At 40.7% G+C, this 27,812-nt stretch overlaps 2 protein-coding genes across 2 annotated transcripts in view; both read left to right on the plus strand.

Moving 5' to 3' along the window:
* Positions 1-5,298, plus strand: part of yjefn3 (YjeF N-terminal domain containing 3) — a 50,372-nt gene extending 45,074 nt beyond the window's left edge. Inside the window, exons 5-7 of the mRNA XM_079694161.1 lie at positions 2,976-3,089; positions 3,662-3,812; positions 4,528-5,298. Of these exons, the coding sequence (XP_079550287.1) occupies positions 2,976-3,089; positions 3,662-3,812; positions 4,528-4,724 (462 nt within the window). The 3' untranslated portion in view covers positions 4,725-5,298. The remainder of the gene's footprint in view (positions 1-2,975; positions 3,090-3,661; positions 3,813-4,527) is intronic.
* A 2,704-nt stretch (positions 5,299-8,002) lies between these two features.
* cilp2 (cartilage intermediate layer protein 2) lies at positions 8,003-27,727 on the plus strand. The gene is made up of 10 exons (XM_079682236.1): positions 8,003-8,208; positions 15,744-15,821; positions 16,609-16,869; positions 17,006-17,188; positions 17,745-17,900; positions 17,980-18,297; positions 19,467-19,575; positions 20,106-20,263; positions 21,986-24,412; positions 24,503-27,727. Exons 1-9 carry the CDS (start codon positions 8,145-8,147, stop codon positions 24,400-24,402), a joined length of 3,744 nt encoding a protein of 1,247 aa, XP_079538362.1. The 5' UTR covers positions 8,003-8,144; the 3' UTR covers positions 24,403-24,412; positions 24,503-27,727.
* Positions 27,728-27,812: the final 85 nt, after the last annotated feature.

Raw genomic sequence — 27,812 nt, forward strand, 5'->3', positions numbered from 1 at the left:
CAGGAGGTCAGAGGTCAGCTCAGATGGAAATATATTACCCTGCATAACTTTTAAGCAACAGGCATCGATTATGTCTTTTAAATATCTTTGTGTGCTATTTTTTGGTGCTCGGTTTCTTATGTCGTCACCTTCTGTTTTTGTCATATCCTCTGTTTTTCCTCACCGATTGTGAAACATTTTATTGCATCCTGAAATGTGCTGTATAAACACGGTTTTATTATTATTATTATTATTATTATTTTCAAGTGACTGCATTTTACAACTGGGACCACATGTCTGACTTTGCTCTAACTTGAGAAACTTGAGTAGTTACTATGGACTGTGAATTGCTGTGTTTTCATGGTACCATGTGATCCCTGTCAGCAGGAGGACACACACACACACACACACACACACACACACACACACACACACACACACACACACACACACACACACACACACACACACACACACACACACACACACACACACACACACACACACACACACACACACACACACACACACACACACGGCCTGATGCAGAGCTGTGAATGCGATCAGACAGAGCATAACAATGAATGATCGGCTGCAGGCAAACAGGTCGACTTGCTTCTCACGTCACTGTGGGACATCCATGTTCACAAAAGCAGGCTGTGTCTGATCTGTCCGGCTTCTTGATGATTTCCACTGACAGCTATAAAAAAAGACTCAATGTTGCATACCAGAAGATATAGATATCCATGATCAAAGATAGCCACGGGATGACAATAATAAACACGTCCTATGCACATTAGTTCCACTGTGAACTCATATGAAGTACAAGTGGACATGATCTAATGTTCAGTTCAGCTGACTACATTGTGCTGTATAGAAATCACTGAACAGAAAAATCACATGTGTGATGTTAGACACATTGCAATTGGCATTACAGTAAAGTAATGAAATATTAACACAAGCTTTTATCTCATGTAAGCGTAACAACTTGCAACAATACATATTTTCTACATCTTCATAGTGTTGTTGCATGCAGAAATGTTTCACCAGAGAAAGACTTGATTGTGCTGCAGACCTCATCCCTCCTTTCCTGACACGTGACACACGCACGCACGCACGCACGCACGCACGCACGCACGCACGCACGCACGCACGCACGCACGCACGCACGCACGCACACACACACACACACACACACACACACACACACACACACATTCTATAATATGTGAAGCAAAACACAATTTAAAGTGGACCTATCATGCAATATTTGAATAATATATTGTAGGGCCATACCTATATTAAACATGTCTGTGAAGTTTTTTTTTCAAAATACCAAACAGATCACGTATTTTAGCCATGTTTTTGCAAGGGCTGATTCTGTGGCTAATGAGATGCAGCTGACCACGCCCCCCTGTAAATGAGGGGGGCAAGGCACGAGCGTCATGTTACCATGCTGTTACCATGCTGTTACCATGCTGCTACCATGCTGTTACCATGCTGTTACCATGCCACGGCAACCCCCCATTCCCCTGATAGGTGGAGAGTTGCCCATATAGGCGGAGCTCCTTGTGTCTGACATCAGAGATATTTCAAATCTGTATCAGTCTGTATCAGATCCGTTGAAGCCCCGTTTTTAGAGATTTGGGTATGGAGGAAAAGAGAGGGGGTTGTGTTTTCTGACACTTGGTGAGTTCCCTGACACACCGGGGACATATATTCATGTGTAAAAGACGTACAAAAGTGCATTTTACATAATAGCTCCCTTTTAAATCACATATTGTAGTGTAATTTATCAAAAATAATTCACCATTATCTGTGGTTTAACACAAGCTTTTATCTCATGTAAGTGTAAAAACAATACGTATTTTCAACATCTTCATAGTGTTGTTGCATGCAGAAATGTTTCACCAGAGAAAGACTTGATTGTGCTGCAGACCTCATCCCTCCTTTCCTGATGGGCTGTGTAGATTGTATTTGGCCTGGTTCTGCGCTCTGTGGAGTTCATGATGGAGATGACGTCAGGTGAAGAGTTTCTGTGGCTGTCTGATTGGTTTAGTGTCCCTGAGGAAGCAGCAGTCTGTCTGACCTGACAGATCATTTCCTTTGAAAAGGCAGCCTCAGCTCAGCCACATCTGAAAAACTATTTCTGTTAACTTTATTTATTTTCATGTGATGTTTTGCAGTAAAAATCTAAATACTGAACCTCATGGTGGTGCTAGATCAGAGGACAGAGTATCACCAAAGATTCATCCACTGGGGAACATGAATGTTTTCCAAGATTGAATGGCAAACTTTCTAATAGTTGTTGGGATATAACTGTCTGGACCAAAGTGTCAGACCAACCATTGAGCGACATTGCCTACCCTAGAGCCATGCTGCCAGGAAATCAATAGCAGTGTGTCTTTCTAAAAACAATGACCCATCTCTGCTAACTACTCTCTACCGGAAAATAGTACCAACGAAACCAGAGTTCGACAGTGTTCTGGATTATCCAGGTCAATGGCACCTTGCTCAGAATATTTCCAATTTGGTTGGGCAAAATAAACCATATACCATTTGGTGTAATTGGAAATAACTGGCTCTTCAAATGTCTTCATGTAAATATTTATCAAGTAATACATCTTACATTTCTGAGAGTGGCTCATGGGTTTTTTAAGTTGATCTTTGAGTCAGTGATTAGGTCAGGGGTCACAGGTGCTTCCTACTGAGCCGCACAGATCTTCTGACTGCGGTTGTCTGGAATTCTACTCCTCTCATCTTCCAGTTTTTTTACGGGAAGTATTCATTCAGGAAGCACATTGTAGAAAACCACAACTTCTGATCACTCGTCAACAGCATTTTCACTTGTCTTGAACTGAACTTGTTAAATCAGGTCAGTGTTGATTGAAACGGCTGGCTTTGGTTTCGATATTATGTAAACGTTTCTGTCCCTCCTCCTTTTTCCTCCTCCCTCCTTGTCTCTGTTGTTTTCTCTGTTGCCTCATCTGACACAGGAATATGAGCCGACCATCTACCACCCTAAACGCTCCTCTCAAAGTCTACACCAGGACTTCACAGTTCAGTGTGAGAAGATGGACATCCCTTCCCTCTCCTATCTCCCCACAGAGGTCAGCAGGCCTTTTAAAGAATAACACATTCAAGAGTTTCATCAACATTATTTTAAAACTATGCACAGAGGAATACTTCTTAACAGTAAAAATGTCTCTGGTGAAAATAACAATTTTAAGGCGAGTTGATTGAGTGGTTAAGGCTTTCCACACGGTTTGATTCCCAGCTGGCCGGACCATTGGTGGCATGTCATTCCCATGCTCCCTTTCCCCACATGTCCTGTCCCTCAACACTATAACTATAAATAAAGACATACAATGTTCAAAATAATCCTCAAAAAAAGAGTAGTAGTTAGACATTGCTGATTTTCAGGATGACAGTCTAAGAGTATCAATCTTCTCATCTAACGCTCAATAGAGCACATGAGCATATAACCTACAAAATTCCAATTTTTGCTTTGAATAGTGGCAGGCATTAGATTATTTATTTTTTAAAAGGGCAAGAACCAGCTTTCTAGGTTGTGACCGTTTTTAATAAAAAATAAGTTTTTACTTGTGAATCCTTGTTACTGCTTCTTTCAGAGTATTTGATTTATTTACTGTTCTAATATTAATATTACGTTTTTGTTCAGGTGCAGCTCATAAACGATGCCTACAACCTAGTGATTGATGCCATGCTGGGCCCAGATACAGACTGCGCCAACATTAAGGAGCCATACCCCGGTATTCTGGTCACCCTGAAGCAAATCAAGGTCCCTATTGCTAGTGTGGATGTGCCCTCAGGTAAGTGTTCAAACATTTATTGTTGTTATGAAATGATCAATATTCAATAAACCATGATTCCCACAGAGTCTAACAAATACATTAACAATTCAATCTTAACTACAATTTGATTGTTTTATTGTTAAATATATATTATGTATCATAGACCTGCCCTGCGGAATATCCATGTATTCTTCTAAAAAATAGTTCCAAAACAATAAAAACAACTACATATTTTCTACGTTTACAATGGGATTATGCCTTTTTTCACAAGCTGTTCTGTCTTAAACTGTAGTGACAGCATAGTTCAAAAGTCACAAGCAGCTAGAAGCTCTAAGCTATTGAATCGTTTTAAAAATCATCAAATGAGACCCCGTTACCTGTAGTCGCAAATATTGAGAAATATTGAACCGTTTTTAACAAAAAATGATTGAAAAAGTAGCTAGATTTCGGTTAATCATGCAACACTTACTCAAACTAGATATTAGGCAGGAGTCTTAGAAACACGACTTGATAAATGAGTCTACAGGCAGCTCCCCAGGAGCCTTGGCTTCGAAAGCAGGAGTTTCCATGTCTGGAGGCACACGTGGAGGATAAATCTAACACTTCAGCCGGCCTAGTGTGAGCTCATCATACCCCAAATACACTACCTGCTGAGTGTGAGAACAGTAGGCAGAAAATTATTACAATCCTTGTCTCCTTAAATTCCTCTCCACCGCTGTGTTGTCTTCCTCAGGTTGGGACGCAGAGGAACCGAGTCAAGATGGGATTAACCCAGAAGTTCTCATCTCACTCACAGCGCCAAAGAAGTGCGCCATGAGTTTCTCCGGGAAGCATTTTTTGGCCGGACGCTTCTTGCCCTATGACATCCAGAAAAAATACGACCTTAACCTCCCGGACTACCCTGGCACAGACTGTATCATAGAATTGTAACACATGGGGAAAATAAGATCCAGTGTCCGCTCCTCATTTTCAAAAATGTTAGGTTGATCTATTCTCTTGTTTTGTACTTTATGGATTGTTAATGTGATTTAATGTTAACAGTTGGGTAGATCACGCTACACCTTAGCTAAATGTTGAGCTGCAGTAGAAGGATCATTTTTAGAAGCTGTGGTTTGAGTCAAGTCCTTTCAGAGAATGGCATGAGGAGTATTTGTGTGAGTCTACTTGTGAAAGCTGTAGCACTACACTGATTAATTTGCTAAATATGTTCACTTCTTTTGTTCACAGTCAGCAAAGAAATATGAATTTTCTATGATGCGAGCCACTGGGACGTTTTTTTCTTTAACACTTTTTTAACGTTCTTCTCATGTTGAACTTTTTACTGAATTGTGCTAACGAGATAAGATGTTATGCAGATTGGTCATTTTGAACTTTCTGTTGATGTGTTTCTGGTTTGTTTGGAGTTACTTTTGTCTATGTTATTTCATCAGCTGTAAAAGGCACAGACCGTTCTTGTTGTCCAATAAAAACAAAAGAAAACCCTTCAAGGATTCAATTTCTTGTGTTTGGTTTTCCTTCACATAAAACTGCACTGATCAGTGTATTTCATATTAACAATGACTCACATGAATATAACAATGACTGCATGAGAATCAGAGACTAACCTTGAGCATTTTTGAGTGATTGATTTGGTTTTTGGTGCCAGTACCTCTGCTCTTATCGACCATGTGTGCAGCAACATGCAGTTTCTTTCTTAGCTAAAAAGGTTTGATATACTCGATAAACTTTAATCTCCTGGACAGCAAAGTTAGTAACTAGCTGGTGGACACGGGGTAGCATTTAGTAGCTAACACCAAATTTGTGGAGAACAAAACAGAGCCAAATGGAGTTGGATTTACATTTATGAAGTACAGAAAAAACAGGACTCTAAATAGATCTCTATTTCTGCTAGATGTGTAAATGGGCAACTATTTACTGACATGTTAACAAACACTTTTATTAGGTGATGATTCTGTTTTCCGCTTGTTCCACTGCGCCCCTTAGGCCAAAGACCCAAATTAGGGTAGATTTAGACAAACTAAGAGAGGCTTTTAATTGTCTATGAAAGAGTCTCATTGTAACACTGATGCATGACATATTAAGTAAAAGAGACCATTAGCAAGAACATTGGCTATTTAGTTAGATAGTTCTAGGAATGTTATAACCATAAATGAGCAGAGCAGACTGTCAGAACCACCTGCAATGAAAAGGGACTTATAAACATGAATGCTTTTGTCCACAGGGGTCGCTAAATTCAACATAAAATGAAAACTCTCGAAGTAAGCAACAAAGATACACATAGCCATTCCTCTTAAATGTCCTTTACCTGAATTCCCTTTAGCTGATTGCAGGCCTTTTATCTAGGTAAGGTTATGATAAATAATATTATTTTACGTTTTTGGATAATCCTCCAGGGGATTAAAAGTCGTGGTAGTGGTATTATTCTTGGATTTCTCGCACAAGGACACTTCAGCCGAGAAGCTTAAAAAATCTTATGAGCATCAAAAACAATCAGTGTTGTGCTTCTTTGGGGAGCGCATGCTGTAACTGCTGTTTATTGATTTCCAACTGGATTTGATTTGGTAATGAAAGCCATAAGCAGGTGTGATCAGGCTATAATCAGCTGTGGAGGAAGGCCTCTTATATTTGAGCTCATGGGCCGTGGGCTTCAATGAGGATGACTCAGCCGGACTGCTGGGCTGTTTATGGATGAGGTAATGTGTATTTCAACAAATGTAAGAGGCTTCTTCTGAATACTAATGCCCAGTGTATGTGCACATCGGTGAGTGGGTGTAGAAAGTCAGTAAAAAGGAATGTCAATCTGATGGTGCTCTGTGGTATTAAATCTGTACTGCATGTTTTTTATTTGAAAAATATTTGTTTAAACTAAAGCTGACATGTTTACGTAGAGAACTATTTGAAAAACTATTACAATACAATTTTTTTTTAAAGAAATATAAAAAACAATCTTTAATACTTTATTCATGTTATTTTTTAAAATTAAATTGGTAACATTTTAAGGTTTGAACACTATCCTGAACGTATTTCTATCTTTGTCTAACCTTAATTAAGATGGAGAAATTATTGTGACATCTTTCGAATGTTGTTGCTTTACTTTTGTTGAAAAGCTGAATAACACATTTAATTACCTTTTTTTGGTATAAGCCCCAAATGTCGCCATAAGGTAAAGGAGCCTGAGTGCTCCTTTACCTTATGGCGACATTTGGGGCTTATATATGGGGCATTGCACCTTTGAGCCCGTCCTGTGTCGGCGCTCTGGGGAGTATTTCCTGAATGGCCTGCCATGACGACACTTCCACTCTTTGGCAGAGCTTCTCAGCGCAATCAGCGACTGTTAAAGAGTTACAAAACTGAACCAGAAGTCGAACCAGAGGCAGAGCAGCATCTGGTACTGTCCTGTGTCTGATAGAGAGACCGTTTAAAAGAGTGAGATGGAGAAAGAGAACGGGGGGAGGTGAAGAACATGACAGTTTATGAAACACTATTAGAAAAGCGTTGCCTTATGTAACACAGAATCAACTATGAAGTTGCCTTGAATAGCTTTCCTTAACGATTGGAACGTAATCATATCAATTATGATTCAAACCAATATCCTTTATACCCTCATGAAGACACAGTTGTCATTTGTATATTAATACTGGATTTTTGACTTAAAATCAGTGCATTAGATGTTTTTCAGACTGCCAACCAATAAGAAAAATTCAATAAAAAGTGCTCGACAGTCAAAGATTTTTATTTGACTTGTTTCCTATATTTGTTAAGTTCAAAAACTATTCAGGAAATGATTTAACTATAAAATAAAACATCCAAAACTCTGTATTTGCACAGATGCACTTACACACCTGCTCTGTGGATGAACACACTTACCCAGGAGCAAAAGAGTACTATAAATAAAAAAACACATGACAACATGAGAAAGACATCAGAATTGATGTGCTCTTGCTTGGACAAATGGAAAACACCTTTTTATTTTAGGTAACAGCATTCCCCGACACACAAACACACTCTCTATATGAGTGTGTGTCTCTCTCTCTACCCCAACCATGCCCTCATCTTATTTGGAAGACGATATGGGGGACCCAGATGTTACATCTCACTGGCCAATGGTGAGCAGAGAGGGGCTGGATTGGTGTGCACTCCCGATGCCCCTTCTTTTTAAAAAGCCTGAGCTCCTGTCTCCAACTCAGCAACTCCCCTCACATGAGCAAGGAGCAGCAGCTCTGCTCCATCACTCACACCTGAAGCGGCTACCTCAGCTTTAACTGAAGAATCAACACTTATTGTTATTAAATTAATGTCAAGTCTGTAGAGGATCAGAGAACAATCAACTGCAACTGAAGGTGTGGTACCATGTTGGAATTAAACAAGGTGGCACTCCTGCTGTCTGTCCTGGCTTCAGCTGCTCTGGGCCAAGGTAAGAGAAGATTACAAATTCAATTGTTATTATTGCTTTTTTCAAAAAATTGATGCCATAATTGCAGAAACAGCAAAAATACTGTAAATGTGAAATTATCAGGGATTTCATAAAAGAAAAAAGCTCTTTTATAGATGATTTTAGTTTTGAGTGAAGCTATTTTACATCTCATCAAAAGAGGGCCAGTGCCTGTCTGAGTGCTCCCACATGTGCACAACAACAGTAGAGTTGACTTAATTGACGGTATTTCTCTGAGGATGTCAGAGCGGGAGAACTCTGGTGGTGAGCTCATGTGATAAGGGTGTGTGTGTTTGGCTGTGTGTTATTTTGTAGACCACCTCTGTAGTTCCTAATCTCTTATGTTGTGTGTAGCTAGCACATTTCACCGCCCGGCTAATCAACAACACATGGTGATAGAAGAGGAGGTTAAGTGGAGGAGGTCCCTGTGGTTTAGTTTTATCTTATAAAATGTTTGCTTATTGGCAGTGGAAGTGCTACTGGTATTTGTCTTCGAAATGACCGACTGTGGCACAGTAGCTGCTTCTATCTCCAGCAGAAACAGACTTTATGATCTCACATTAAAGTCAAACTAACTCTTACTATCTTCTCAGTTTATTTTTTGTTTTACTGCGGTTACCCGTCAGCTAAATACAGACCAATTATGCTCTACCCCTTCCAGATAAAGTAAGTTAGTTCCCCCCCCAAAATTACCCTTTTATCACCCTATGAAAGCTGGCCCCTCTTCCTGAATGACACCAGCAGCAGCACTGTTCCAAAGCTGTCTCTCTCTGTCCACATTACAGCTGCGCTCCATTTACTTTCTGCCTATTAACTTTTTTTTAAGAAAGGGAGCTGGCAGTTCACAAAAGCAAACCCACCTTATTAGCCTCCATACCTTGTCAGTCCTCAGAGTCGTGATGTCTGAATGCCTTGCAGAGGCTTTGTGCAATCTCCCATGGAGTGTATAAAAGACAGTTTGTTTAGGAAAGAGGGTAAATGTAAAAATGGTGATTCTGATTGACTGTGAACTCAGTGTTACAGCTGCGAGTGAATGCCTGACCTTAAAATAGATTTTTACATTTTTACACTTTTTGCCACGCTCCTTAAGCGGTAAATCCACAGCTTGCAGTAAGGTGGTGCATTTTGTCCTCACTTCACCTTTCAACACAGTGCCAGCAGTCCCTAAATATAAAGAAAGCCTGGGAAACAAGAAGCAATAATCACATACCAAGAGACCCACTCTCCCACCTGCTGGGTTTGTGGTTAGATAAATGAGAAAATGGAATAAAAGGAGGGATAAAGAGTGGAGGTGAAATGACTTTCCCATCCTCTTTCCCCTGTCACTTTGGCCAGTATGTCACTCTTTCCTTTTCGACGGTCACGCCCTTCAGTCCACCACTGAAGAAATAATGCAGTGATGGAAATTAAATTGACTCAAGTACAGTTCTTAAGATCCATTTTTAAGTTCTGGTACAGTTCATGGTACTTTATTCAGTCTTCCACTCAACCACAGTTCTAAGGAAAATGTTTTACTTTTTTTTTTTTTTTTACTACATTTATTTGATGGTTTTGGCAATAATCAGCAAATAACTCCCGGCAGTAGATGAAAATGAATTTTACCAGCTGCAACACTGGAGTATAATTATGCATCAATAATTATAATATAATAATAATAAAGTACATTATTCGGAAGTGGGGGATTGTACTTTTATTCCTGGTACTTTAAATATATTTTAATACAAAGTAGGTAAAAGTTTCACTGCAGGACTTTAAGCCAGGAATTCAGAGTATTCTTTTACATTGTGACTTTTATTAAGTAAAAGATTAAAAAATGTCTTCACCCCTGACTGTACGTCTCCATCTGTTCCTCTTTTCTTTCTAATATATCTCCCTCAGGAATTTCTAACAAATACTTTCCCCCCCTCTCCCCCCTTCTGTCTCTCTATAACTCCATCAGACTCCCTCCTTCTCCTTTCTCCACTTATTTCTCTCCCTAGCCTCCAACATCTAACACTCTCTCCTCGCCTTGTTCTCCGTCATTCTCTCCATACACCTTAGAGTTTACAGATTTACGAGCTGTTTTCCTTTTTAAAGGCTGTTGCTCAATGCCTACTGTAAGTCAACGGGAACACTGTAGCATTATCACCGCTTAGCATGAGTCTTGCTTTCAGCTCCAATCTGCCGTCTCTAACCAAAGGAGATTGAATCTTCTTCTATGGTGCACGAATGTCAGGCTTAGCTAGGTGGTGTATGAGAGCAGCAGCTGGATGGCCGTCGTTAGTCAGACCGAGGGGCTCGTTCTCCAGATGTTGACCACTGTCTGCTCCAAACACAGAGCTGTCTGGCCAGCTGACTTTAATGAATGAGACAGGGATTACAGAGGATCAAAGAAAAATCTGCAAAATTCCCATTATTGACAACCTCCAAGGCATCTTTCTTTTCTTTTATATTTTTGCTTGAATGTGAGTGTGCCAAGATATTATTTATTGCAGGGCTAATCAGCTGCTTTCATTTGAGCATGTCCAGTTCCTGGCTCTGTACCTGTGTGCAGGTGCAGAGGTTCATGCAAGGACAGATATTTTGAACGCGGAAATAATTCAACTCTGCCCATCTTTGTTTTTAATAGCATCAGGGGGGAAATGAACAAAGCCGTTTTATACCTTTGCAAATACTCAAATAATGCGGTTGATTTGCACCATTAGTAAATGTCAGGAAGAAAAAAAAGATGCATTTTAATGAGCCGCAGATGTTTTAGGAATCAGACCTAAAAAGAAAGTGCTGGAGTAAAGAGAGAGAGATATATGCAGAGAGGAAAAACAGACTCTGAAACCACACACCTCAGCTAGGACACTAGCCAAATACATAAACAGCTTCCATATGAGATGGCAAACAGATCATCACATACACACAAATCACATCACTGTGTCACGTGTGAAATGTTGCTGTTTTAGACTTCATTGTCAGGCACTGAACAACCTCGTTCTCTTAGCGACTTTTTCAAATAGGTTATAATACCGGGAGAGGGGTGTTTTCATGTCTTCTCCTTCTTGTAAAGATCTTGAATATTATAAACAGTACTCACGCATTGTCCCTCTGCCAATAAACATCTGGCACAACCATGCCGCTCTAATCTGACTGAAACCATTCTAGGGGCAATCGGGTGCAACTTCATAAAGTCCTGTATTTTCTTCACTCTTTCTCTCTTCAGTAGCTTTTTTATTAGATCCTGGCAAAAGCAGAAAACTCCCACTCAGCAAGTGAAGCAGAGAGAGGCTGTCCTTTGCAAAGGCACGGGTGATTATTAATAGAAGAGCCTCTCTATGTACCTTGTCTATAAGTATGCCGGCTGTGTTTCAGGATGAACCTCTGTGACGTAAATCGTTAAACCCAAACATATTCCTCTAAAATAAGAACGGCAGTTGTCGCTACAGAGAAGTTAGAAATGAGTGCAGTGCTGGATACAAAGTAATCCAGTAGCTATGTTTCACAAATGTGTCTGACAGTGTGGTATTCAGGTACTTGCCTTGTGCTATATGTGGATCAGAGATGCTAAGAAGGCCACAGATACAGGTCTCCACTGAAATGTAGGCGCCACTATGTTGTATCTTGTAACTTTATGAGGCGGGTTGAGGTTTATAATAACCGTCACCTGGCATAGTTCATGTCAGAGGTGAGAGGTGACACAGCTGTATGTGTATTTGACTATATTAGCTGTGAAAAGTCAAAATCGTAAATAGTGTTGTGTGAGCAAAACAAAATAACTAACCTACAGAGGTGATACTGTCCTCTAGTACGACAGCATCTGTTGTTTAAGGGGCCTATTATGCTTTTTGTGGGTTTTACCTTTCCTATAGTGTGTTACATACATCCCATAGTTCACTCCAGAGGGAGTTTCTCTCCCACACACTCACCACCCTGCCTGAAAAGCCTCCATTTTAGTCCTTTGTTTACTACCAGAAGATACTGAAATCACCTTGTAACACTTGTGCTCCTATTGGTTAGCACTCCAACAAATTGTATGTGATAGGCTAAGGGTTGGGACATTTCTAAGCCATTGACCAATCACAACACAGCTGGCCAGTTAACCAATCAGAGCAGCCTGGGCCCTTGTTTGGTTCATAACCTTAACAACCGGTTAATTATTGTGTACATAACGATGAGGTCCCCATACCCCACTCAACAACAAGTGCTCAAAAATTAAATTACAAAATATGTGGTTTTCTTCCAGAATGAGACAATGAAGGATTTCTGATACAATGGTTAGATCAGGTTTAGAAAGAAGCTCCTGGTTTGGTTTTCAAAAAGAGTGCGCTCCAGTAGCTCACTTATAACTGGTCGCCTAAAACAATTAGGACTAGCCCTGATGAAAAGCAAAACTTTTCTGCATGACGTCCAACTACTTGAATTATCAATTAAAAAGGTAAAAAAGGGGCTAAAATAGTTTTGCAAAACAAACAAAGAAGTATTCTATTTGAGTTCGGGAAGCTTGTTGTCATGGTGTTCTGAAGAAACACGTTATTAGGAAGGATCACAGTCATGCTTTTAAAGAAAACACGTGTTGACTTCTAGTTGGAAACTGGAAACAAAAGGTGGTTGCCCCTTTATACGACTAATGTTTTGTTAACCTGTTCTTCCGCGCCGATCTCCTCCCTGTGCGTCTCTAACAACTTCAGGACTTCCTTCTTTGCCTACGTTGTTTTGGGGGCACTTGCTGAAGTTATTGCAGCCTCTCGTATGAATCTAAACTACGATGTTTACCTGAATCTTACTAAGTTGTGTTTGTGACAAAACCTTTACCAAATAATCGTAAAATCATAATATTCTAATGTATTTTTCCACAGTGATTTGTAATGTCCTGCTAATCCTGCCAATAGAGGCAGTGACGTCCTCGTGGGCACGGATTAAATATTGTCTAAACGATTTATTGGCTGCAACGTTAGCTTTGAAAGTCAAACTTCTTTTCGACATCTGTGTCAGCAAAACAAAAAAACAGCTCACACACAGAGTAGCTACATGAACAAGATATACTGTTCCAGCGGAGCACTTTCAGCTGGATTATTTTAGGAGTTAAAAGGAAATCATAAATTCAAACCTTTATCCCTATGGATTGAAAAACTTGCTTCACTTTCAGGTGAATTCCCTCACATACCAGCCATATGAAGCAGTGAACCAATAACATCTCCTGGCTTTTAAAATTCATAAAGTGTTAACATACCTTTGAAATACACAATAAGCTCTGTGAGTCCACCGCGGGAAACAGGCCAGTTCTTACCGGCCACAACTGAGGTCACTTCCCAACATTTTCTTGTGCTGAAACCAATCGGATTTCTTCTATTGCGTTCTGAAACCATTAGACACCTCATAAAGAAACTCACACAATCGTTTGTTATTTTATTTTCCCTCTCAAACATCTTGTATTGATCATCAGGAGCCAAATGGTTGTGCTGTAAATTCCCTCTGTGTTGGGTGTGAGCAAGGAATAAAATGTGAGGTAACACAAGCAGGAAAACAGCTTTATAATTTATTGGAGATAAATCAGAGTGGGGAGAGTAACTAATTTACCACAAGGGTGGAAGTCGATGTTAATTATCTGAAGTAAGAGGGTAGTTTGTGTCCCCCTCATCCCTAAGAAAATGTTGTGTCTTCTAAAAGAGAAATAGAAAAACGATTTGATTTGATTTACCAACCTAAATCAGCAGGCAGAGCCACATCTGTCCAGCAGACCGGTCTGAAAGCATTTGCTTCTGTTGATCCAGCTATTCCAGTGTATCAGAGAGTAAAAGCCAATATGGAAACCCATCAATGGTTTTTAAAGCCAGGGGCATAAAACAACTAACCACTATGAGGGTCAGCTGACTGTCGATGTTACCTCTTAAACTTATGTAATGCATTTTTGGACAGTGGATCTTTGTTCTGCAACCCTGCTTTGCTAAATCTATCAGAAGGGTTGAAAAGACATTTCATTTGCTGGCGTGACAATAAAGAGTTGAAGTGAGCCGTAAAACCAGTGGGGACTGGGATCGATACTGGCCTCTGTCCTGCGAGTCTCAGTGATCTCTTTACATTACATGTTACTTGTTAGACGCTTTTATCCAAAGCGACTCACATACTCAATACTGTGGAAAATCCCCACAGGAGCAATTTGGGGTGAAGTGTCTTGCCCAGGGACACAACGACATACTGACTGTAGTGGGGTTTGAACCTGTGCTCCCCTGATTCAAACACCAGCGCACTAGTCCACTGCACCACACACACTTTACAAAGTGACTGACTGAAGCTGCATAAGCTAAAGGCCCTCTAATTAAGCTATCATGACATGTATTCATTTTCCCACACTGCCATAGTAAAACTGTGTGTGTGTGTGTGTGTGTGTGTGTGTGTGTGTGTGTGTGTGTGTGTGTGTGTGTGTGTGTGTGTGTGTGTGTGTGTGTGTGTGTGTGTGTGTGTGTGTGTGTGTGTGTGTGTGTGTAGATGCATGAAAGAGGATGATGACGATGTAAGAATGACTTAGTGACACAGGCATGCTTTATGTGTGTTCAAGTCATGTGTATACGTTATAATCATTTAGAATTAAGATCAAAAGGAAAACGGCAACAAATTGCTGCATATAAGTGGTTGTGTGTGTGTGTGTGTGTGTGTGTGTGTGTGTGTGTGTGTGTGTGTGTGTGTGTGTGTGTGTGTGTGTGTGTGTGTGTGTGTGTGTGTGTGTTCTGCGAGTTAAAGTGAAGTTTTCTGGCTGGGCTGCTGGTGAACAGATGACTGCATGCGCTGATTTGTCACAGCTGGAGCTTGATTAGCATTCTCAACAGCGGCTACTCGTTGATGGATCAAGAGGAGAAAGGAAGAATGGAGGAGGACAATAAGCTGAAGGATGGAAAGATGTATGACAAAGAGCAAGAGGGGATGATGGATGGAGAGGATGTTCCACCGTTTGAATGAAGAAGGGGTGTCACTGAAAAAGTGAAAGCAGCAGTGAGAAAAATGTTCAGAAAGAGACGGGAAAGGAGCAGATATGGAAGGAGAGGAATTAGAAAGATGAAATATTGTAAGAAAGAAACATGGACAGAAAGAAAAATAGACAAAAAATCCATCTATTTCTTGGCCTTTTCCCCCTTATCAGTCATCCCAGAAGGCATAAGGACCCCGTGACTAGAATGAACAAATTGAAATAAGAGAAAACTAAATAAAGGGCAGAAAGCACATGTCAGGTTATTTGCATGTGCATTCAAATCTTTGAAAAAGCTGCAGTCTTAATGTTTTTAAGACAAAATAAAATGATTTTTTTTACTGAAGCATGTGATTTGATTCAATTCATTTTTGTTTATTTAAATAACAACCTCTATGCTGACAACAATGTCATAACATTTCTACATTGAAATACACTGAAAGCCCTGACAATCAATTGAATTAGATGACTGAAAGCTGGGTTTATGAGGGGATAAGGAGTATGTGTGTATTGAAGGACATACACTGTAGGAATGAGCATCCTATTTGCTTGTTGCTTTGTATCCAGATGCTTTTCTTCCTGTTTGCAGGACCTTTGAGGATCAGGAGCCCGTCAGACAGGAGCAGGAGAGCGGCCCTCAACACCTTCACTGACACAGAGACGACAGGTACTGAATTCCTCAGCTTAAATATTCAGAGCTGGTTGCAAGGCCAGGGTTTTGAACTGTGAAGGTATCAGGTGTGGCACTGAGAGACAGCCATTAGGCAAATACACACTGTGTGAGATGAAAGGGACAGGTGTGTACCGGTGCTATACACACCACAGGAGGTTGAGAACTGTAGTTAAACCTGCAGATTTGAGCCGCCTATCAACATGGCCATAAGTTGGAGCTAATGGTTTGATGACTTTATAAAAAAAAATATTTAAGAAAAGAGCACCATTATTAGCCTGTCTCTAGATTCTTTTTCCATTAACTGTGCACCCGCAGGCCAACAGAACACTTAATTCATCAGGATAATGAATTACTTTGTGAACAAAAAAAACAAGTTTGTTGCTGGTGCGTGTTTAGTTTTGAATAGCTCATATTCCTCCTGAGGAAACACTCAGAACATGCAGCAGACTAAACAAGTAGACAACTTGCCTCATCGGTTAGGCCAGGGGGCTTGGAAAGAACCTGGACAATGTAAAGCTCCCAGGGGTGCATGAAGTCAGCCTCAAATGGGGGTAGCAGACCTCCTCTTAAAGTTTGTAACCCATCCCTTCAGTTTCCTCCCACTTGCTTTTTCTTGGTTCTGACCCATGTTTCCCCTCAATGTAAGACCAGCTCATATCCCCCCTCCCCTATTTCTTCATCGTTACAACTTCTTACTGTCTGACTATTTTCCATTCTAACCCTCTATTCTCTAGTTTTTGTATATCCATGTTTCCCTTCCATGTGTCCCCATGCGTGACAGAGTGGACGTCTTGGTTCAACATCGACCATCCTGGGGGGAATGGAGACTACGAGCGTCTGGAGGCGATCCGGTTCTATTACAGGGAGAGGGTTTGTGTTCGGCCCGTGGCCATGGAGGCCCGCACCACAGACTGGGTTGCAGCAGAAGAGACAGGGGAAGTTGTCCACTCCAGTCTGGAGAAGGGCTTCTGGTGCATCAACAGAGAACAGCCTCAGGGCCGCGTCTGCTCCAACTACCATGTCCGCTTTCAGTGTCACCCAGGTAGTCTGAAGACAGCAGCTTAAGGTTCACTTATATGCACATCCATGCAAGGAAACGCTCATTAGAAACTATTTCCTGATTCACGTAATATTAGCTTTTCTCAGATGTTAATCTGTTCTCCAATGTGTGTGTTTAGTGCAGAGCTACTGGACTGACTGGAGTGAGTGGGGTCCCTGTTCAACCACGGTCTGTAACGATGTCGGCATCCAGGTCCGCCAGAGGAAATGTGTGAACACGCAGCCCATGCCTCTCCTGTTGGTGCCAGCGTGCCAGGGACACCATTCAGAGAGGAGGGAGTGCTCTAACCCTCCATGTACAGGTGAGATAGATCAGAATGTGAATGAATACTGTATGTGGGGAGATGTCTTTGAATGAACAATCAGGAAGTTGCTCTGCATTTCCCCCAACCCTCAAACCACTCTTATTAAAGGGTTAAGAGGGAGGTGAATAAAATACCCTATTGTTTTATACAGCTGTGTATAAGAAATCTATACGGAAAATAAGCTAAAATTATGATATGCAGAATTGTCAATTTTGATATTTATAATTTTTAAATCTGAGACAGCATATTCAAAACTTTACTGACATAAAAAATGTCTACATGCACCATTCAAATCTTTACGTTTTTAGGTGTTTTTTTATTCAGTTATTTATTTAATCAGCTTTCTTGTTCTTTTTATGCCCACAATACTGTTCAATGGCAGCCTAATTATCCTGTCACGTGGCCTTTAATGGCGCGCCTGTGCACAAAAGAGATAACAGCTCCCATTAGACCACTATGTAAGAAGTTTGAATGACAGAAATAATTATACGATTTATCCCAATCTTAAAAGATAATTTGAAACTCACATGATTCCTTGTCTCTATGTGATCAGCCAAGTGGAGCCCGTGGGGTCGATGGGGGATGTGTTCAGTGACCTGTGGTGGGGGTCGCAGGATCAGGAGGAGGACCTGTGCGAAGAGCTCAGTGACGGTTCAGTGTTCTGGGCGGCACGCTGAAATACAGAAGTGTGGAAGGAGTCCATGTACAGGTACCGCTGAAGAAGTCATGATGTCTTTCTTGCTGTCTTCATCCATCAGTGCTCAAATATCTGTATCTTCTCCCAACAGCCAAATGTCAGCTCCGGTGCACTGAGGGCAGCCCCTCTGAGGACTGCAGCCGGTGCTCCTGTGATAACCACATATTGCAGGGGGAGGTCCACAGTGTGACCGGGGCTCCTGTGGCAGAAGCCTTGGTGGCTCTGGCCAGCAAGCCCAAAGTGACCCTAGCCCGCACAGATGCCAACGGTCAGTTCAGGGTCGCAGGAATCTGCTCGTCCAGCTCCACCTTGATGTCCATCAGGAAGGATAAGTTTGCTCCGATCACCGTCTCCACCTCAAGCAACACCACAGGGTTGTCTTCGGTACGAGCAGTCCTCAAATCAGCTGGTGAGTGCTCATAAAGAAACAAGTGAAATATAAATACATTATTTATTGATGTTTGGTGCTTTTAATCAATTCAACCTGGATGGTTAACTATTAACGGTAATGTGGCAAGCTATTTCTAAAAGGAGCTACTTTCATTTTCAATTAAGGGTTTCCTGATACCTACTTTTAATATTCCCCAAAGCCATCAAATCCTTCAAATATATTCTCAAATAGTAGAAAACCGGAGATTGACAGAGCTCAAACTTAAACAGTCTGGCCCATTGTAAGAAGTCATTTGTCTAGAGCAGGTGTTCCCAACCTTTTTTCCCAAGAGCCCCCCCAAATGACTCCTGTTGGAAGTTGCGAAGTATTTTGTTAAAGGAGGATGAAAGCGTAATCAAGGAGCACTATTGGAGTGACTTTGATGGTTATTGGACTCAGGATTCATTCATTTGGATTCCTGCTGTATGAAGAAATTAAAGGACGGCGCAAGTGAAAACAATTCGCAAAGGGATCAAACTGTTTAAAACACATGCTCAAAGTAAGCCGGATTTTGCCATTGTGATTATGTAGATTCAAAAGTCGTAAATAATCTACAAAATGGACGAGACCGATCTGATCGGAGCAACTGTGACAAATAATCCAACTGAAACCGGCATGGACAATGACTATGTTTAAAAAATGCGCTTATCCAGAAAAGCATGGTTTGGACACTTTACGGGCAGAAGAAACATTTCTATTAAAGAAAGAATTATACATTTCTGTCTTTTTATGCCTTTATTAGCTAAGAACTTGAATTTGTATTAAAATTAATTAATCAATTATTTTTTATATTTTATTGTAATGTAGAGACAAGGCTTTTAGTGACAATCATGTATTCCGTTACAATTATATGTAAAAAGAAAATAATTCATATTTGGCCTCAAATCATCTGAGGCCTGGCGCCCCCAGGTTGGGAACCACTGGTCTAGAGCACCAACTTGCTGGTTGCGTGGAGACCAAATACAAATAGTCCAGTTCTCCTTTTGTGAAAGTAATACCCTTAACAATCATTTTTCATAAGCACAGGGACCAATGTGAAAGTAAAGGGACACATTTGAGTGAGTTTTATGAGATCTCAAAACTCTGTGGAACCACTCACAAGAGTCAGAGGAAGGTCTTGAGGGTTTGTTTCTTTCCGCTTTCCACAGAAAAGCCATACATCGTGAAGCACCCGGAGGACAAAGTGCGTTATGAGGGAGGACGGGTGATGTTGTGCTGCAAGGCAACGGGATCACCAGCACCTGACAAATACTACTGGTGAGATAAATGATAGATGAAGCACAGAACTAGCTAGCTACAGAGTGATCACTTTTGCATATTTGTAAGTCTATATTTTGGAGGTCCCTTAAAATGTCTACTAAAGGAGCATTAATCAGTAACTTCTCAGATGTTTTGGTCTTTAACCGTTTCTGAGTCTATGACTTGTCAGCTGCTTAATATGTTCATAAGTTAGCAACTTAATACCCTCTGCTGTTTGGTATGGACCAGTAGCATGCAACGTTTTTTATCTGAGACGTTTTGGCTGAAAACATCTGCCTTTTCTATCAGAAAAAGCTAATAAAGACCTTGGGACATGACAAAAGAAAATCTAGTCCCTGACTAGAAAACCAAAACAATGAGCTAAAAGACACTAAATAAAGGCTAAAGGGAACTGCAGAGTCAGGTGAAGTTGTCCCAAGTTATTTGATCTATTTATAATATAATTATCAATCATTACGAACAAACATCTTTTTTTAAAAGAAATGGAAACAATTGTATTTTTATTGTCTCTGTAACTATTCTCCAAGGTTCCACAATGGGACTCTGCTGGACAGGAAGGTGTACAAGTATGACGAGGACCTCGTTCTGTGGGGCCTAAAGCCAGAGCAGTCCGGGCTGTACTACTGCAAGACCAGCAGCTCTGCAGGCAGCATCAAGTCCTCTGCATCCCTCCTCACTGTGATGGGTATATATGCTTATTCTTGGATCTCTTAATGAAAGCAATTGAGCACATCCATCTGTAGACCAGTCCTAACCACACCAATCTGCTGGTTTGAGGTCAGTTTAATGACATATATTAGCGCATGAAATGCTAAAAAGTTGTGGAGAAAAATGAAAATAAACATTTATTCACACAGTAAAAAAAACATAAACGGCACAGTAATGTAATGTAAACCACAATTCATCATCATCAGCCTGGACAAAAAATAATCGACTACGATGATAGCGGTACACAGGAATTATAGCTAAGCATGGCTGCGGTCCCAGTGCATTTGACAATGACGTGTTAAGTCAAAGTTCTACACAGTTTCAAGTGAAACCACTGACAAAAAGCAAACAACCACAATTTATTTTTAGTGGATAAAAAGCAGCTGCCTCTGGGCTTGAATGCACATTTTAAGAGGAATGTCAGCACCGAGCTCCAACCAAGACATTATTGAGCCAAGACCATACATAAAGAGGATTCAAACAAAACCCCTGTGTCTTACAACCAATGGAGGGTTTGTTAATAGACTGCCTTTCTTCTGAGAAAATAAATCATTAAATTCTAAGAAAACAGGAAAATTCAAATATCAGAGCTTGCGCGAATTGGCGGCGCTTATAGCAGTTCATTTGTATTATGTTGATTTTGGTTAAAGCAGTGGCTTCTTGTACTGCAAAGCTTTATTGTATGAGATGGATCTGTACACTGGAAAACCTCACTCCCAATATCTTCAGAACTTGAAAGATGTAACTCAAGATTGTCTATAAATCCAGTTTTTTCTCTCTTTCAGATTCAGACAAGTAAGTGATTCCAGATCCTTGTGGGAAAGCAACCCATTGCAAATATATTTAAGGCACTTTTAGCTTTTTATGAAAGAGTGCAAAAGTAATCTATGAAAGTCCACAGACCAATCCCTGCACTCCAAAAGCCATTATGGCAAGAGACGATGTATGTGTGCAGGGTAACACCTGCTCCTCAGAGCAGGATGACTCTTATTCCTTTAACACAGTGTGGTTTCTTCTTACATTTTATATTATTCAGAAGTTGAATTAGATTTCCCATAAAATGTGATAACCACAGTTCTAGAGTAGAAGTTACATAATCTTTCATCGAAGAAAACTCTCAGTCCTGTTGGTAAAGCCATTAGCAGCACAGTAATAATATTTAAAACGCATCACACTGCTCCATGTGTCTGCAATTATCGACTTACTTGGGAGATTTGGAGGTTAAAAAGGAAACTTGACTTGAAGTTCCACCATTATATCATGCACATTTAGTATTCTGTCCATGTTTGGCTGAACAAGAAATATTTCTTTCCATCTCCTATCTGGATGGTTGGTAAATAAATTTCCTCATCATGTCGTATTACTCTTTCGTAGACATTTAACTGTCCAACTTGGCCACTCACAGAAACTCTGTGCCAGGCCATTTAGACATGGTGTCTGTGTTACAATAAATTATGCATGTCTTTTTATCAATTTGTGAAACAGGAAGACAGGAATAATATATATTAAAAACTAAATGGGAAAGTTTGAATTTATTCACTTGTTTTGTTCCACTCATTTAGTTATTTTTTCAAATAATAAAAACGGATACGACAAGAGAAAGGATAACTCTAACGGTTACGCTTTTTATGTTTTACAATTTATCTTTTATATTTCTCATGTCAACACCAGCTAATGCAATTTATTTTCCTTTTCTCAGCAAAAGGAAAGCCAGCATGCAATTCTACCCCTGAGAGGCACCTCATCAGACTGCCGATGGACTGTGTTCAACCGGGGACAGACTCCATGCACTTCAACGCTGGCCGTTGCCCTCATAACAAATGTTCTGGCTCCCTGGACTTTGATATGCGCTGCAAAGATGGAACTGGTTTCTGCTGCGGAGTCCAAAATATGGAAAGTCGAATCATTGACTGTGGGAGCTACAGCCTCCCAATCCGGGCTGTGACACAATGCGGCTGTCAGAAATGTTTGCAGCCTACTGTAATAGTCCGTGGCAGAGTGGTCACAGCTGATAATGATGAGCCTCTGCGTTTCGGGCACATCTACATTGGTAAAGAGAGGGTGGGCACCACTGGATTCCAAGGAGGGTTCACTTTGCACATTAATCCTGATACAGAGAGATTGGTGGTCAATTTTGTTGACCCCTCTCAGAATTTCATTGACACTCCCAAGGTGTTCCTTCTTGATAAGAAAGGTGGGTCCATCTACCATAACGTGAAGGTGATGAGAAAGAAGACACCTATCGATATCAATGCAGGAGAGACCAACTCTATTAGTCTAGGGGAAATTGAAGGGGAAGACCCCATTGGTCAGTTAGTTATTCCTCCCAACTCCTTCCACAAGGAAAATGGAGAACTCTATGAGGGAACTGTAAAAGCCAGCGTCACATTCATTGACCCAAGAAATATCACTACGGCAGCCGCAGCCCCCGGCGATCTAAACTTTGTAGATGATGAGGGTGACATGCTCCCTTTGCGGACCTATGGCATGTTCTCTGTGGACTTCAGAGATGAGACCAACAAGGAGGTACTTGGAACTGGAGCTGTTCAAGTTCTTCTCGATACGCAGCATGTCAAAATGGAAGAACACATTCCCAAAATGAAACTGTGGTCTTTAAATCCGGACACAGGAGTCTGGGAAGAGGAGAGTGACTTCTCCTACACCACAACAAGTGCTGGGGGTCATGGGCGGAGCAAACGAGAGGACCGCACGTTCCTAATAGGCAACATGGAGATCAGAGAACGTAGACTCTTCAATTTAGACGTGCCAGAAAACCGACGATGCTATGTTAAAGTCCGTGCCTACATGAGTGATAAGTTCTTATCTAGTGAACAGCTTGAGGGTGTTGTGATCACCTTGATAAATTTGGAACCCAAACCTGGATTTTCCTCTAATCCTAGGGCATGGGGTCGTTTTGACAGCGTCATAACTGGAACCAACGGGGCCTGTTTACCAGCTTTCTGTGATGCCCAAAGGCCTGATGCTTACACAGCTTATGTCACAGCAATGATGGGTGGGGAAGAACTGGAGGCAGCTCCTTCCTCACCTAAGATGAATCCAAACATCATTGGAGTGTCTCAGCCATATCTGGATAAAATAGACTACCAGCGGTCAGATCATGAGGATCCAGCTCTGAAGAAAACAGCTTTCAAAATGAATTTGGCAAAGCCTAACCAAAATAATTTTGACGAGACCAATGGGCCAATATATCCATATGTGAATTTAATCGGTTGTGAAAATGCCCCTTTCGATGCAAATCATTTCAGATTCTTTAGAGTGGAAAAGGACAAGTACGAATACAATGTTGTTCCCTTTGAAGAGAATGATTTGACGACCTGGACAGGAGACTACCTCTCATGGTGGCCTAATCCCCAGGAGTTCAGAGCATGCTTCATTAAGGTCAAGATCCATGGACAGAAGGAAGTGATGGTCAGGTCGAAGAATTCGGGAGGAACACACAGAGAAACTAAAGGCAAACTTTATGGAATAAGAGACATCCGCAGCACCCGAGACATGCGAGAGGCCAACACCTCAGCAGCCTGTGTAGAGTTCAAATGCAGCGGCATGCTGTTTGATCAAGATGAGGTAGACAGATCCATCATAACACTCCTCCCACAGGGGAACTGTCGCAGGACGGGCACCAATGGCCTTCTACAAGAGTATCTCATCAAACATCCACCAGTAGCCCACAACAACGAGTCACATGGATTCACCATGCTAGCCCCTTTTGATCCTTTGGGACACAACTATGGCATCTACACAGTCACAGACCAGAACCCAAGGGTGGCCAAAGAGATTGCTATAGGCCGCTGCTTTGATGGCACCTCAGACGGTTTTTCCAGGGAGATGAAGTCAGACTCTGGGGTGGCGTTGACCTTCAGCTGTCCAGAGAGGAAAATTAACAGAGAAAGCCTTTTCCAGCGTCTGCAGACCAACCCGGCTCAGTCTCTGGCTCAGATGGCGAGGGACATGAGGGAGTCAGCAGGTCTGCAGGTGCAGGGATTATCCAGCCAGATGGTGGCCTATCCTTCAGAGCAGCGGGGCAGGGCCCAGAGTCGCAGAGCCAGCTCTACAACCAGGAGGAGAGTGTCCACGCAAACACAGCAACGCCAATAGATGTTTCAAGGTCTGTAGGATGAGTTAGGATGAATTCATGTAACTTAACACTGACAATAATACCTGAATGATTTAATTACCGTTTCTTTTTTATTTGTAGGTCTTCTGTCAAGACTCATGACAAGGATGTCATCAAATCAAGGATGTCGAATTTGCACGTCTGTTCATGAGTATACTCCTTCATAACTGTGGAGGCATAAAACTGAGGCAGACAGCAACTAAGCCAAATGAATGAGATCGATTTAAGATATTGTTTAGACTTACCAGTATGCTTACTTGAAGGGATTGGTATATTGTTTCCTCCTCCCTCTTAAAAGACATGCAAATATTTGACTATGTGTTACGCTGTGACTGGCATTTACTTAATAAGCTTTTGTCTGAGTTTATGTATGAAGAAAATAGACTGAAGTTTGACATTGTTACTTTTATAGATCTCATTTTTACCATTCCAGTTTCTCCATGGCGTTTTTCTGATTTCTCTCAAAGCTTGAGTTTAAACCAAACTGAAAATACTACGTCCCGCCCCAAGCACTTCATGAATGGCCATTGCTTTCCATTTAAATGTATTTTCAAGATCAGAAAGGAACCAACTTGAGGCCCTTGTTGTCTGCAGAAGACACTGATTCCTTTTTCTACAAACCAGAAAAAAATCTCTCCACCTAAGAGACACATGCAGGCATGCCACCCAGGGAGCAGAGGATGTTTTCAGTCATGCTTCGTAATGTTTTTCACTAGCATGCTACATTACCAACTGTGATTCAGCCAAACGTCCATTCACACCTACTTAAAATGTGCAAGAACGAGACCATGGCAAAAACAAGCATGGATCTTACTAGCAGCAGGCAGTCTAAAAAGAGCATAGTTGATTTAGAGGTATGACATAATGTATGACTGTCCTCTGCACATTACAAAGTAAAACCATTTTTTGTTGTCAGGTAATGCGCTTGTGAGCTGCCTTTGCATCTGTGTGCAAGTGCAATAACTATATAATTTAACTTGAGCTCTCAAAATTAGCATGTAAAAAACGAGTACAGTACATAAAGAGTGCTGCTGCTAAATGAAACAAGAACTTATTTAGTACGTGAGGCAGATAATGTGGTAAAGGTGTGTGTAGGAGATCTTGTGCAGGATTCTTCTGACACAAAATAACTTAACTCATGTAATCAGTCTTCAACGCTCTGAACTGCGCAGGACCTATTAACCTTTTTTATACTTTGCTGCATGGCTCTGAAGATTATACAATTCGTACACTACAGCGATCTTTTCAACTACAGAGCAATCTTTCTGGTGGTTAAACTCGGTGAAGGCTTATTTTCCTTTACAAGACTTATTGTATGATTCTGACAATTAAAGAGTGACTTGTGGACTTAAAGGCTATGTTTTCATAAATCCTGTTAATGAGATATATTGAGACAGAATATTAGATTTAAATACCTCAAATAAAGCTATTTACATTGAGGTTGGTGATAGGAAGAAATGTCCCTTTGTCATAAAAGTGCAAAACTTGTTTATGCGCAAAATTGCAACTGCAGACCCATGGAAAAAGCTCTGCAAGCTGAACTAATTGAAGACCATATGAGGGGGGGAATGGTCCATGGAGAGACCAGGAGAGGCTGAAAAGTAAACATAAGCCTGCTGTTAATTAAAAAGTAAATTACATATCCTCTTGAGAACTATTAAAACAGTTTGAACCTGACTTTCACAAAGAGAAAAACAAGTTAATTTCCAATGTACAAAGGATAGAGTTAAGTCATCAACAAAATACTGAGCCCAAGAGGGGTATGGTCAAACCATTAACTGTTCAGGTAACTCCATTTAAGCCTGATTACCTTATCATTCCTTATATGCAACAGACCTATTGTTTGTGTGGTGCCATTGTGAAGTTAAATGCAAGAGATTGAAGCCATACATCATATTGTAACCCTACACTTCAACTTGGCCCCATGTCGAAAAAAACAATATTTTTCCATCGTGAACTAAGAGCAGCACACTCCAGAAAAACACTCAAAAACAGCTTTAAAGGGTGAAAACACATGGTACCTAGCCAATATCGCTGACCTCTGTAATCACAGGACTGTGGGCCGTCCACGACTCAGATCTCCAGATGATAACAAACATTTTCCCGAAGCAGGCATAGCATTGACAGCGTACAGAAAAGATGATGATTGCATCCAGGTGTGGGAAGAGATAAGTCCTATAAAAAAAGGAATGGTTGTGTGAGGTCAGCTGAGGAGGCCCAACAGCTGTAGAGCAACTGGAGGAAATGTTAGACCAAAGACATCAAGAGAAAAAATAACAGCAATATTATCTAGTGATGGATTTAATCATTTTTAGGAAACTGTTTGGTAAAGGGAAAAAAAGAAAGGAAAATATTAGTGGACTTTGGCCTCCCGGACCATCACTTACAGAATCTCAGGCTTCAAAAGAGGTTGCACACGGAAAAGAGCCGAACAAAACTTTGACAGGAGAATTGTCTTATTCATGAGGAGAAGCTATCAGGGGGATTTGGAGGACAAGGTAGCAATAATAGGCTGAGTAAGCTATTATGCAAGGCTTTGCATGGGAAAGTTAGCTGAGCTCTCCAAACAGTTACTTTGTCTTCTGGGGAACTTCAAAGGAGATTAAAGGACCTCCGCAATGTTTGGTTTAATGACTAAAGAAAAAAGTTTCCAAAGTCTTTAGAATCAAGTAAAGAGAATTGAAGCCTGGTTCCAACAGATAAAACCCCACTGCATGGAAATACAAATGTTCATCTCATCAAATTGGCAGTAAACTATTGTTACAGATGTAGCCGACAATCAAGTCTATTTATCCCCTCAGACCTACTGGCTAAACTTGGGTTGTTTTTGCAACAACAACACAAAGTGGATTGCTTTTTTAAACCAGAGTTTGCCTCCTTGTCAAAGAATGGGGTTGCATGTAAAGCTAGGCAGCACAATGTAACCTTAGGGCAACAAAAATAATCTCCCTCCACCAGAAACCACCAAGATTTTCTCCTTAAATGAAGCATGAACCGATTAATCCATTTTCTATTCTGAACAGTCCAGCTGGTCTCAACCAGACCATAATTTATTCAGGGAGTCTTTCTTAAACCTTTCCACCGCTGTCTGGAGTTTGTGAAGAGTTGTATATTTGCCACTGTGCTCTAGGGAGTAGAAGAATTACATAAATAACTTGTGATAATACTCTGTAAACGCTTAAATATTGCATGTCGATGCATCTTGTTTCTCTCTGAATTAAGTTTTTATTTGTAAATTGTGTATTGTATGAAATCTACTATTATTGTACGAACAAGACTGTAAATAAATAATTTTGTGTAAACATTTTTGAACTATTTTCTGTGTAATTTTTAAAGTATATGAACACAATTTAAACGGTTTAATAATTTCACATTTCTGAATGTAAGAAAA

The sequence above is a fragment of the Notothenia rossii genome, assembly GCF_949606895.1.
Source record: "Notothenia rossii genome assembly, chromosome: 1".
In the NCBI taxonomy this organism is placed as follows: Eukaryota; Metazoa; Chordata; class Actinopteri; order Perciformes; family Nototheniidae; genus Notothenia; species Notothenia rossii.

Bases quoted from the DNA above. Each gene is read 5' to 3' on its own strand.
- cilp2 (XM_079682236.1), top strand. From the start codon at position 8,145: ATGTTGGAATTAAACAAGGTGGCACTCCTGCTGTCTGTCCTGGCTTCA. The intron at 17,189-17,744 runs GTGAGATAGATC...CTATGTGATCAG, and splicing joins CTCTAACCCTCCATGTACAG to CCAAGTGGAGCCCGTGGGGT. The intron at 20,264-21,985 runs GTATATATGCTT...TCCTTTTCTCAG, and splicing joins ATCCCTCCTCACTGTGATGG to CAAAAGGAAAGCCAGCATGC.